Source organism: Salmo salar, chromosome 13 (assembly GCF_965601325.2).
Source record: "Salmo salar chromosome 13, fSalSal1, whole genome shotgun sequence".
Classification (NCBI taxonomy): Eukaryota; Metazoa; Chordata; class Actinopteri; order Salmoniformes; family Salmonidae; genus Salmo; species Salmo salar.
Window position 1 is genome coordinate 17957123 of NC_138303.1, and position 12878 is coordinate 17970000.

At 44.6% G+C, this 12878-nt stretch overlaps 1 protein-coding gene across 1 annotated transcript in view; it reads left to right on the plus strand.

Annotated features, from left to right (window-relative positions):
• LOC106566523 (ERC protein 2) overlaps window positions 1-12878 on the plus strand; it is a 353915-nt gene that overhangs the window by 5247 nt on the left and 335790 nt on the right. Inside the window, exons 2-3 of the mRNA XM_082959688.1 lie at window positions 2574-2729; window positions 9808-9975. Of these exons, the coding sequence (XP_082815814.1) occupies window positions 2574-2729; window positions 9808-9975 (324 nt within the window). The remainder of the gene's footprint in view (window positions 1-2573; window positions 2730-9807; window positions 9976-12878) is intronic.

The window sequence follows — 12878 nt, forward strand, 5'->3', positions numbered from 1 at the left end:
TCTGCATAGCAATGATATGAGAGACCATGTGAGGATATGACAGAGCCAAGTGACTTGGTGTATAGCGAGAATAGGAGTGGGCCAAGAACAGAGCCCTGGGGGACACCAGTGGCGAGTTTTCCTCTATTTCCGCTCGGCTGCCCGGAGCCCTGTTCTGTGAGCTCGCAGTGAGTCGTCGAGCCACGGAGCAGGAGGGGAGGACCGAGCCGGCCTGGAGGATAGGGGACAGAGGAAGTCAAAGGATGCAGAGAGGGAGGAGAGGAGGGTTGAGGAGGCAGAATCAGGAGATAGGTTGGAGAAGGTTTGAGCAGAGGGAAGAGATGATAGGATGGAAGAGGAGAGAGTAGCGGGAGAGAGAGAGCGAAGGTTGGGACGGCGCAATACCATCCGAGTAGGGGGAGAGTGAGAAGTGTTGGATGAGAGCGAGAGGGAAAAGGATACAAGGTAGTGGTCGGAGACTTGGAGGGGAGTTGCAATGAGATTAGTGGAAGAACAGCATCTAGTAAAGATGAGGTCAAGCGTATTGCCTGCCTTGTGAGTAGGGGGGGAAGGTGAGAGGGTGAGGTCGAAAGAGGAGAGGAGTGGAAAGAAGGAGGCAGAGAGGAATGAGTCGAAGGTAGACGTGGGGAGGTTAAAGTCACCCAGAACTGTGAGAGGTGAGCCATCCTAAGGAAAGGAACTTATCAAGGCGTCAAGCTCATTGATGAACTCTCCAAGGGAACCTGGAGGGCGATAAATGATAAGGATGTTAAGCTTGAAAGGGCTGGTAACTGTGACAGCATGGAATTCAAATGAGGAGATAGACAGATGGGTCAGGGGAGAAAGAGAGAATGTCCACTTGGGAGAGATGAGGATTCCAGTGCCACCACCCCGCTGGCTCGATGCTCTAGGGGTATGCGAGAACACGTAGTCAGACGAGGAGAGAGCAGTAGGAGTAGCAGTGTTATCTGTGGTGATCCATGTTTCCGTCAGCGCCAGGAAGTCTAGGGACTGGAGGGTAGCATAGGCTGAGATGAACTCAGCCTTGTTGGCCGCAGACCGGCAGTTCCAGAGGCTGCCGGAGACCTGGAACTCCACGTGGGTCGTGCGCGCTGGGACCAGCAGGTTAGAGTGGCAGCGGCCACGCGGTGTGGAGCGTTTGTATGGCCTGTGCAGAGGAGAGAGAACAGGGATAGGCAGACACATAGTAGACAAGCTACAGAAGAGGCTACGCTAATGCAAATGAGATTGGAGTGACAAGTGGACTACACGTCTCGAATGTTCAGGAAGTTAAGCTTACGTTGCAAAAATGTTATTGACTAAAATGATACAGTACTGCTGGCTGGTGGAGTAGGCTAGCTAGCAGTGGCTGCGTTGTTGACTTTGAACGTGTAGCTGGCTAGGTAACCTCGGTAGTTTCAGTACTACACCTTGTCATGATACAAAGCAACTTTGTAGCTAGCTAGCTAACATAACACTAATCAAGACGTTCCTTGTAGTGTATTTAGTTTCAACAATGCTGCTCGTCGGTAATAGTTGGCTAGTTGGCTAGGTTAGGAAAAATGGCGTCGCGGGGGACGGAAATAGCTGGCTAGCTAACCTCGATGGCTGGCTAGCTAACAATTATCAATTAACAATTATCAAGCTATGACAAAGACAACTAGGTAGCTAGCTAGGTAACACTGCACTAGTCAAATCGTTCCGTTGTAAAGTATTAGTAACTACAGCGCTGCTAGTCGGTAACGGTTGGCTAGCTGGCAGTGGGTTAATGATGACTAGGTGTGTTGAGTAAGTCTGGCGCCGCGTCGCGGCTGGCTAGCACACCTCGATAATACTCAAACTCAAACTACACAATTATCTTAGATACAGAGACAGCAAAGACAACTATGTAGCTGGCTAACTAACACTAACGCCACACTAATCAAGTCGTTGCGTTGTAATGTAATAGTTTCTGCGGTGCTGCTAGTCGGTAGAAGTTGGCTAGCTAACAGTGATGACTAGCTAGCTAGCAGCTAGCAGTGTTGACTACGTTAGGAGGACGAAGATAGCTAGCCTCGATAATTACTCAGTTACTCTAAACTACACAATTATCTTTGATACAAAGACGGCTATGTAGCTAGCTAAGAAGAATTGCTCAGATCAAACAAATCAAGCCGTTGTAATGTAGCGAAGTGTAATATTACCTGTGGAGCGAAGCGTGGTGCGACTGCTCGCTCCAAACCGGAAGTGCGAGAGTTCTAGCTAGGACAGAGGTCTGTTTTTGTCTGTGTGTCAGTCTAGCTCTATAACACATCTGTCTTTTCAGCTAATAATATAGATTGGTATCTATCTCACTCACACTGTCCCATTTAGCTCTCTGTGTGTCTCTGGGCACGACGTCATGTCTGCTTGCACTCCTGTCTCTTGTTCTCTTTTCTGTTTCTCTTTTTTGTGATCAACCCTTTATTAAACATCAACTTTGAGAGGCAGACTCAGTGTCGACCCTTGCCCTCTCGACTCTACCTCCTTTCTGTTTACACCTTTTACAAACCATCATGGCCTTGTCTGTGGCTGATGTGGGTGTCTCCCCCTCTTGGCTGCTGTATGTACTGTAGGACACTAAGATATCATCTCTGGAGAGGAACATCCGAGACCTGGAGGATGAGGTCCAGTTGATGAAGACCAGCGGGCTGCTCCACCCTGGCGACCGCCTGGATGAACTCAAACACATGGAGGTCTACAAAAGCCACTCCAAGTTCATGAAGAAACAGGTAGCGAGATACTCACTGGTCTAGTGTCACTCTGCTTGACATCTCCGCATGTTGCTATGGTTGTGTATGTCGCTTCTGCATGGTTGTGAAGAAGCCAAGTATCACGTCAACAGCACTGTTAACTGCGCATGTGTTGACTGCATGTGTCTATGTTTTCTTATTTACTGGGCCTGTGCATGTCACTACCATGTCTCTACTGTATGTGTCTCCTTCAGCTTCATGAAGACCAAGGTGGAACATCTCATCTCCAGTCCTATCCACTGCATGTCTTAACCATACAGGTGAAGTCGGAAGTTTACATACACTTAGGTTGAAGTCATTAAAACTAGTTTTTCAACCACTCCACACATTTCTTGTTAACAAACTATGCATTTGGCAAGTCGGTTAGGACATCTACTTTGTGCATGACACAAGTAATTTTTCCAACAATTGTTTACAGACAGATTATTTCACTTATAAATCACTGTATCACAATTCCAGTGGGTCAGAAGTTTAAACTAAGTTGACTGTGCCTTTAAACAGCTTGAAAAAGTCCAGAAATTGATGTCATGGCTTTAGAAGCTTCTGATAGGGTAATTGGCATCATTTGAGCCAATTGGAGGTGTACCTGTGGATGTATTTCAAGGCCTACCTTCAAACTCAGTGCCTCTTTGCTTGACATCATGGGAAAATCTAAAGAAATCAGCCAAGACCTCAGAAAAACAATTGTAGACCTCCACAAATCTGGTTCATCCTTGGGAGCAATTTCCAAACGCCTGAAGGTACCACGTTCATCTGTACAAACAATAGTACGCAAGTATAAACACCATGGGACCACGCAGCCGTCATACCGCTCAGGAAGGAGACGAGTTTTGTCTCCTAGAGATGAACGTACTTTGGTGTGAAAAGTGCAAATCAATCCCAGAACAACAGCAACGGACCTTGTGAAGATGCTGGTAGAAACAGGTACAAAAGTATCTATATCCACAGTAAAATGAGTCCTACATAACCTGAATGGAAGAAGCAAAATGAGTCCTACATAACCAGCAAGGAAGAAACCACAGCTCCAAAACTGCCATAAAAAGCCAGACTACGGTTTGCAACTGCACATGGTGACAAAGAGTGTACTTTTTGGAGAAATGTCCTCTGGTCTGATGAAACCAAAATAGAACTGTTTGGCCATAATGACCATCGTTATGTTTGGAGGAAAAAGGGGGAGGCTTGCAAGCCGAAGAACAACATCCCAACCGTGAAGCGGGGGTGGCAGCATCATGTGGTGGGGGTGCTTTGCTGCCGAAGGGACTGGTGCACTTCACAAAATAGATGGAATCATGAGGCAGGAAAATGATGTGGAAATATTGATGCAACATCTCAAGACATCAGTCAGGAAGTTAAAGCTTGGTCGCAAATGGGTCTTCCAAATGAACAATGACCCCAAGCATACTTCCAAAGTTGTGGCAAAATGGTTTAAGGACAACAAGGTATTGGAGTGGCCATCACAACGCCCTGACCTCAATCCTGTAGAAAATTTGTGGGCAGAATTGAAAAGATGTGTGCGAGCAAGGAGGCCTACAAACCTGACTCAGTTACACCAGCTTTGTCAGGAGGAATGGGCCAAAATTCACCTTGTGGAAGGTTACTCAAAACGTTTGACCCAAGTTAAACAATTTAAAGGCAATGCTACCAAATACTAATTGAGTTTATGTAAACTTCTGACCCACTGGGAATGTGATGAAAGAAATAAAAGTTGAAATAAATCATTATCTTTACTTTTATTCTGACATTTAGCATTCTTAAAATAAAGTGGTGATCCTAACTGACCTAAGACAGGGAATTTTTACTGGGATTAATTGTCAGGAATTTAGAAAAACTGAGTTTAAATGTATTTGGCTAAGGTGTATGTAAAACTTCCAACTTCAACTGCACGTCTACTGCAAGGTCTCACATCACCTGTACTCTGCATGCCTCTACTGTTGTCTGAGAGAAACCTTTGTGTTTCTACTGTCTCTGGTGAAAACTTTCTGGCTTTTCAGCCGAGACCCAAAAGGATGGAGCCGTCACTCACTTTGGAAAAATCTTGACTGAACCAACTATTTCACCAAACTGTCTTCACTTCTTGTCGCCGCCATGGCACAGCTTTTCGGCTTCAGCTTTTGCTTCTCTTCCAGCTCTCCATGGAAAACACAAGCCATATCGGTTTACAGGTGATGGTGTCCATTTGCACTACTTCCTTTGTCAGACAGGAAGCTGCAGGTTTATAAGAGCAAGGTCTGGTTTCTCTGGTGCAAGCGCTCTCTAATGGTTTATTCATACATACCCACACACACTCACACACGCTGTCCAGTAAACACCAAGCATCAATAATAATACTGTACTCTAAATGGTACATCCAATATTCCGCTGGTGTATCAACATGAAGCATTTCTTTGAATGGGAACGTCTGCTCTAATTGCTTTATGGGGTGATGAATGGAGGTATATGAAAGGCCAGTGGTTTAATAACATCAGAGTTGGGTTTCAGAGCTCTGTGTGAGTGTCTGTGATGGCCCGGGGTCGATGAGTAGTGTTTCATGTGAAAATGTTTGTTTGATTTGTTAATGGGGGTCTTTGTAGGCCCCATTTGACAGTGCATTGGGGAAGTTTCTGATGCAATCATAAAGGGATGTTTTTATGAATGGGGCTTTGACAGACGGCTATGAGCTAACAACAGCAGAGGAAGGAGCTCTCTCCTCGCGGAGACTGGCCTGGAATGATATAAATCATACTGACGGTTGGAGTTTGGTGTCAGACGCCTCGTCTTTCTACACCACACACACACACACACACACACACACACACACACACACACACACACACACACACACACACACCACAGACACACACACACACACACACACACACAGAGTCATATTTATCACATGTATCCCTCGTCTACAGTATCTCCCTGGGACATGGTCTTTCAGCGCGTGGGAGGTTGGTGGTGAGCTGAGGAGGAATCAAATAGGGGGACATTGATAAGAGGAGGACAGGCTGCTCTGATGAAGGGACAGGACAGCCTCTCTGGGTCTTTGGTTTCCTCTGCTCCTCACTGGGCTGTTTATCTGGGTCAAAGCCCCCACCAGGTCTGACCTAGTAGTATACTATCCTGTATACAGAGCCTTCAGAATGTATTCAGAGCCCTTGACTTTTTCCACATTTTTGTTGTGTTCCAGCCTGAATTTAAAATGGATTAAATGTAGATGTTGTGTTCCAGCCTGAATTTAAAATGGATTAAATGTAGATTTTGTGTCCCAGGCCTACCCCATAATGTCAAAGTGGAATTATGTTTTTTTTTTTTGTTTATGAAATTAATTACAAATGAAAAGCTGAAATGTCTTGAGTAAATAAGTATTCAACCCCTTTGTCATGGCAAGCCTAAATAAGTCCAGCAGTAAAGATTTGCTTAACAGGTCACATAATAAGCTGCATGGACTCTGTGTACAATAATAGTTTTTAATATGATTTTTGAATGATTACATCATCTCTGTACCCCAAACATAAAATTATCTGTACGGTCCCTCAAACACAGATTCAACCACAAAGACTAAGGATGTTTTCAAATGCCTCGCAAAAAAGGGCATCTGTTGGTAGATGGGTAAAAAAAATATTGAATATCCTTTTGAGCATGCTGAAGTTATTAATTACACTATGGATGGTGTATCAATACACCCAGTCACTACAAAGATACAGTAGAGGCGTCCTTCCTTACAGTTGCCAGAGAGGAAGGAAACTGCTCAGGGATTTTGGTGATTTTAAAACAGTTAAGAGTTTAATGGCTGTGGATGGATCAACAACATTGTAGTTACTCCACAATACTAACATAATTGACAGAGTGAAAAGAAGGAACCTGTACTGAATAAAAAATATTCCAAAACATGCATCCTGTTTGCAACAAGGCACTAAAGTAATACTGCCAAAAAATGTGGCAAAGCAATTTACTTTTTTTTCCTGAATACAAAGTGTTAGTTTTGGGGCAAATCCAATACAAGACATTATTGAGTACCACTCTCCATATTTTTATTCATGGTGGTGGCTGCATCATGTTATGGGTGTGCTTGTAATTGTTAAGGACTGGGGAGAATTTCAGGATAAAAAAGAAACGGAATGGAAATAAGCACAGGCAAATCCTAGAAAACCTTGTCTGCTTTTCAGCAGATACTGGGAGATGAATTCACCTTTCAGCAGGACAATAACACAAAGAAGACAGTGGATGTTGCAAGTTACAGTTTTTACTTAAATATGCTTGAAATTCTATGGCAAGACCGGAAAATTGTTGTCTGGCAATTATCAACAACCAATTTGACAGAGCTTGAATAATTTACAAAAGAATAATGGGCAAATTGGGCTCTCGAGTGGCGCAGCGGTCTAAGGCACTGCATCGCAGTGCAAGATGCTTCACTACAGTCCCTGGTTCGAATCCAGGCTGTATCACATCTGGCTGTGATTAGGAGTCCCATAGGACAGCACACAATTGGCCCAGCGTCGTCCGGGTTTGGCCGTCATTGTAAATATGAATTTGTTCTTAACTGACTTGCCTAGTTAAATTAAATCAAATAAATAATGTTACATAATCGAGGTGTGAATTTTTTTTTATGATCTTCCACTTTGACATTACAGAGTATTTTGTGTAGATTATTGACAAAAAATTACAATGAAATCCATTTTAATCCCACTTTGTAACAACAAAATGTAGATAAAGTAAAGGGGTATGAACACTTTGAAGCAGTGGAACTTCACTTCTACAGTGGTGTAACGTCACTTCTCCGAGAGTAAGTGTAAAGCTCGATGTGATGGTAGGTCAGTGTAAGGTAGTGATGGCGTGTAGCTTAGTGATGCTAGGTCAGTGTAAGGTAGTGATGGTGTGTAGCTTAGTGATGCTAGGTCAGTATAAGGTAGTGATGGCGTGTAGCTTAGTGATGCTAGGTCAGTATAAGGTGGTGATGGCGTGTAGCTTAGTGATGCTAGGTCAGTGTAAGGTAGTGATGGCGTGTAGCTTAGTGATGCTAGGTCAGTGTAAGGTAGTGATGGCGTGTAGCTTAGTGATGCTAGGTCAGTATAAGGTAGTGATGGCGTGTAGCTTAGTGATGCTAGGTCAGTATAAGGTGGTGATGGCGTGTAGCTTAGTGATGCTAGGTCAGTGTAAGGTAGTGATGGCGTGTAGCTTAGTGATGCTAGGTCAGTGTAAGGTGGTGATGGCGTGTAGCTTAGTGATGCTAGGTCAGTGTAAGGTAGTGATGGCGTGTAGCTTAGTGATGCTAGGTCAGTGTAAGGTGGTGATGGCGTGTAGCTTAGTGATGCTAGGTCAGTGTAAGGTAGTGATGGCGTGTAGCTTAGTGATGCTAGGTCAGTGTAAGGGTGGTGATGGCGTGTAGCTTAGTGATGCTAGGTCAGTGTAAGGTAGTGATGGCGTGTAGCTTAGTGATGCTAGGTCAGTGTAAGGTAGTGATGGCGTGTAGCTTAGTGATGCTAGGTCAGTGTAAGGTAGTGATGGCGTGTAGCTTAGTGATGCTAGGTCAGTGTAAGGTAGTGATGGCGTGTAGCTTAGTGATGCTAGGTCAGTGTAAGGTAGTGATGGCGTGTAGCTTAGTGGTTGTTTTTGTGTTTTTGTCTCCGTAGGTATCAGGCCGTGTGTCAGTGGGCCTGGGCTCCTCCAGGGCCGGGGCCCCCCCACCACACTTAGACACCCACCCCACCTTCCTCCTCTCCCAGCAGCCCTGGATAGCTGACCGCTCAGCAGAAGTACCCCTCTTTTACCTTCTCTCGTTCATATCTCTCCCGTTTTTTTCTCTACTCTTCTCCCCATCTCCATTACACACTCTCTCCGCTTTCTCTTCCCCTTTCTTTCCCCTCCACTCTCCCATCTTACATCTTACCTCTTACTGTCTGTTCTCTCATATCTCCCATTCTACTCTTCTCTCTCTTTGTGCCTGTTTCTCTCTCTCTCTCCATCTCTCCACCACTCTCCCCCTCTCTCTCTCTCTCCATCTCTCTCTCTCCATCTCTATCCCCGTCTCTCAGAGTAAAAAGTGATTGGCCCAGCTTTCTCTATCCCTCTCAGAATTCTAAAGTCATGACATGCTCCCCACTGAGCACCACAATTAACAAATCTCCCTCAGAAATCAACCTCTCACATTTTTGGCACTGGAGTGCAGATGACAATCTTTGTGCGCATAGCTAGCCCACTCGCAGAAAAAACACGGAGGGGGGACAAAATACGAACTGGTCCATTTGATTTCCTTAGTGGTTGTTCTGTGCTGTTCTTTCAGCTCTTTCCCTTCAATTACACAATTTCAAAAACGATCAGTAATCTTGCAGATATTTGTGTGTAATACAGCTTCTCAGAACTATTTTTCTCCCCCTACGAGTGTTTTTCCTTGTCTCAGTTTGGGTGTTTGGACTGTTGTTTCCATGGGGCCTGTAGTAGTAGGAGTGTGTCTTGGATAGAGAAACATTCTAGTCTTCTAGAGGATGAATCATTATGGCCCTCTGTGTGTATTGGAGAGTGTGTGCGTCCACGTTTGCCCTCCACGTTGTGTTTATGTACTCAACAACGTCTCCAAGGTGATTGTGGAGGTTGGAGGATATGTGTCACGTCCACAAATTGACGGTGGGAGAAGAATTACCAAACTTTGACCTAAGAGATTCTATATTTTCTCTGGAGCAGAAAATACAAACATTTGACCTCTCAACCAAACCTGAGCCGCATGTTTTATCAGCATGATTCTCTATATATCTCCTGTCAGTCCTCTGAAGGTGTGTGTTCTATGTGTTGGTCTGATGTGTTGGTCTGATGTGTTCTATGTATTAGTCTGATGTGTTCTATGTGTTAGTCTGATGTGTTCTATGTGTTAGTCTGATGTGTTCTATGTGTTGGTCTGATGTGTTCTATGTGTTGGTCTGATGTGTTCTATGTGTTGGTCTGATGTGTTCTATGTGTTAGTCTGATGTATTCTGGGTTTGAGTTGTGTGTAATAGGTCTTTGAGGAGCTTTCGGTTTTGCTCCATTCAGAATTGCTAAGGTATTTTATTATGGTTTAATGTGTGTGTGTTGTGACTGACAGGTAGACCAGCAGAAGCAGGAGCTGAATAAGAAGGAATCAGAGATGCAGGCCCTACAGACCAAACTGGATGCTCTTACCAACCAGAACTCAGACTGCAAACAGCACATAGAGGTGCTCAAGGAATCACTCAGCGCCAAGGAGCAACGCTCTACCACACTGCAGACCGAGGTGAGAGTGTTTAAAATACTGCACACACACACACACACACAGGCTGGCAGGCTAGGGAGAGGCCTGTGCAGATCTTACCTAGTCAGGGCCTTCCATTTAGTCTGTCTGGCCTAGTGCATTGGGTCTGTCTGGGAGAAAGAGCAACAAGCTCACGGGTTGACCAATTTGACTTCAGATTCTGACGTTTATCCACGTTTCTCCAAACGTCCAATTTCGAAGTTGCTCCAAAAGTCAAAATGTGGATGTGATTTGGACACCCTAGGTTGCGACTGTGACTCCTCCTTCTTCATGCGGCTCCTCCCCCAGATAAGGATTGAAACCCCAACAAAATGAAACAAGTGTCTGGCACTGGGCTACAACACCATAGCAAAACCCACGCCTAATCAATGGTAATAGCGCTCACTGTTGCCCCTAGTGGCGGATTTTAAAGGTATCTCAAGATGTCCTCAGGACATGGACCAACGTCCAATTTCTAAGTAAATCTTGAGCGACTTGGCAGGAGAGAAAGTGAGGGAGGCTGAGGGAGACTGGCAGTGTTTTCATCTCTCTGTCTTTGAAGTCTGTGGGTCTAATGATTTTATAAGATGGGGGGTGAGGAGGGGGGAAGGTTAGCATTTTTCTCCAAACTTCTGTGGAGTTGGAAGCGATACTTTAGATGTCTTTGTGCGCGGCAGCGGAGAGCGGCTCACTAACGATGTCCACTCTTCATTACAGGAAGCAATTTGGGCCGAAATTAGGGCTAATAGTCTATACATGTGCAAGGAATTTTGGCGTAGGGGTGAGCTGAATACATCATACTTAAACGCCCACAAGAGCTGGAGCTGAAAGACGATGCCCATAGCTCACCCATGATGTTGCACAACGATTTAAGTCAATAAGTCATAATGTTAGTCAAAGTATGAAGTGGGAAATCTGTGTCAATGCATTGTTTTTCCCTATGCTAATCAGTTTCAGTCTACATTTATTCAGGGCTGGGTTTTATTTTAAAGTTACCACCCACCACCATGCCATTGTTTATTAATCAGAAACACTAGCAAAGAGTTTCTGATGAATACTTTTCACTTATTTTTTAGGTAGTCTGTATATATAGCGTGGCCAAATCCATTCATCTTGGGGCGACAGGGGGAGCGGGGCTCCAAAATTCAATATCACATGCAATTTTTTACATGTAAAAACATTTTATAAATAGTAAAATTGCATGGGATATTGCATTTTAGAACCCTGCTCCCCCCGTGGCCCCAAGATGAATGGTTTTGACCACACTAGAAAACCAAGTATCTATCCTATTATGAAAAAGCACCCGCAAAAGAAAATTCCACAAGTTTATTTATTTTGTTGTGCTGTTGTTACATTTGTATTGGTGTTTCGTGTCTGATGCGGTGTTGTTACATATCATTTGCAGTGTTCATCATAAGAAAAGTCATTACTTCCCCTAGTTGTGAGAACCATGGCATGAGCATGGGGCTGACTTGGCATTGCTGTAGCGCCGCCGAATAGCCTGCCAACAGTCTACCAAAGTTGCACTGTGTCCATTACAACGTAGAAAAACATTTCTCTAGTCCAACATATTACCGAAGATTCATCTGATTCTTTCTTTTTCTATGGCGGATTTGCGGCCACAATTTATGGAAGATGGCAAAGTCAAATATACTGGTTTCCCCAATCCATCTGTGGCAAAGTTTTCACTAAATGCTTATGACAAATCCAGCTCCAGAACCAGCCATAACCTAGCCAGTTGGCTAATCTTTTGAATATGGTGTCACAAAACAGATAACATTAGCTAGCTAGATAAGGTTAGCATGCTAGCTACACTGACAGCTGTCAGTGGCCTACTTGTTGTTATTGGCCCACTCCATATGGAAATCAGCACAATGTTCCCACACTCAGTTCAGGTAATATGTATTAGTAGCCTGCGTCATTCTTCTGAGGTGGAACCTAAACGAGAATTTACGCTCTAGGACAGGATTTAACGTTGAAATAGGGGCTGCATTGCCCTCTGGTGGGGGTCTTTTAAAATAATTTACTATCAGTGTGTATGTGTGTGTGTGTGTGAGATTGTGTGTTTGACAGAGGGTCAATGTATAATTGGATGTAATGCACCTGACATTTGACACTTCACTCTAACATGAGAGGCTGCTGGGATATGGATGGCCCCAATGGGATCTGACGGCCCTAATCCCCCCCCCCCCCCTCAATATCCTCCTCTGTCCTTGTGGCCATCAGTTTATCTTGCCCTCCAGCTCTACCAGAGTGGATCAAAGCCCTCCAGCTCTATCAGAGTGGATCAAAGCCCTCCAGCTCTATCAGAGTGGATCATTGCCCTCCAGCTCTACCAGAGTGGATCAAAGTCCTCCAGCTCTACCAGAGTAGATCAAATCCCTCCAGCTCTATCAGATTGGATCAAAGCCCTCCAGCTCTATCAGAGTGGATCAAAGTCCTCCAGCTCTACCAGAGTGGATCATTGCCCTCCATCTCTACCAGAGTGGGTCAATGCCTCACAGCCAGGTTCCATAGAGGCTGACAGTCATGATACTGACTCACTCAGGGTAGGAGGGGTAAAGGGAGGGCCACAGACCCACAGACAGGCAGACACTCTGGTATGGAAAAGAAGAGATGGCTAGAGAGAACAGACGATGCAGTGTTGATTTGAGGGAAGTAGAGAATCAAGGAAGACATAATAGAATGGAATGGAAGAATGGAAGTGCATTTATCAGTCCGTCAAAGTTAAGGACCGCTCCTAAATGGGGTTGATTGAATCACTCTCTTGGTTTTCCTCTGTGGGAATGGAAAAAGATGCGTGTCTCTGTGTGTGTTTAAGCACAGCATTGTGGAGGGTGCAGTTGGAGAATTCAGAGAGGGGTGTACCACTGTTTGCTGGAGAGTTAGTATCACAGTTTAACTTT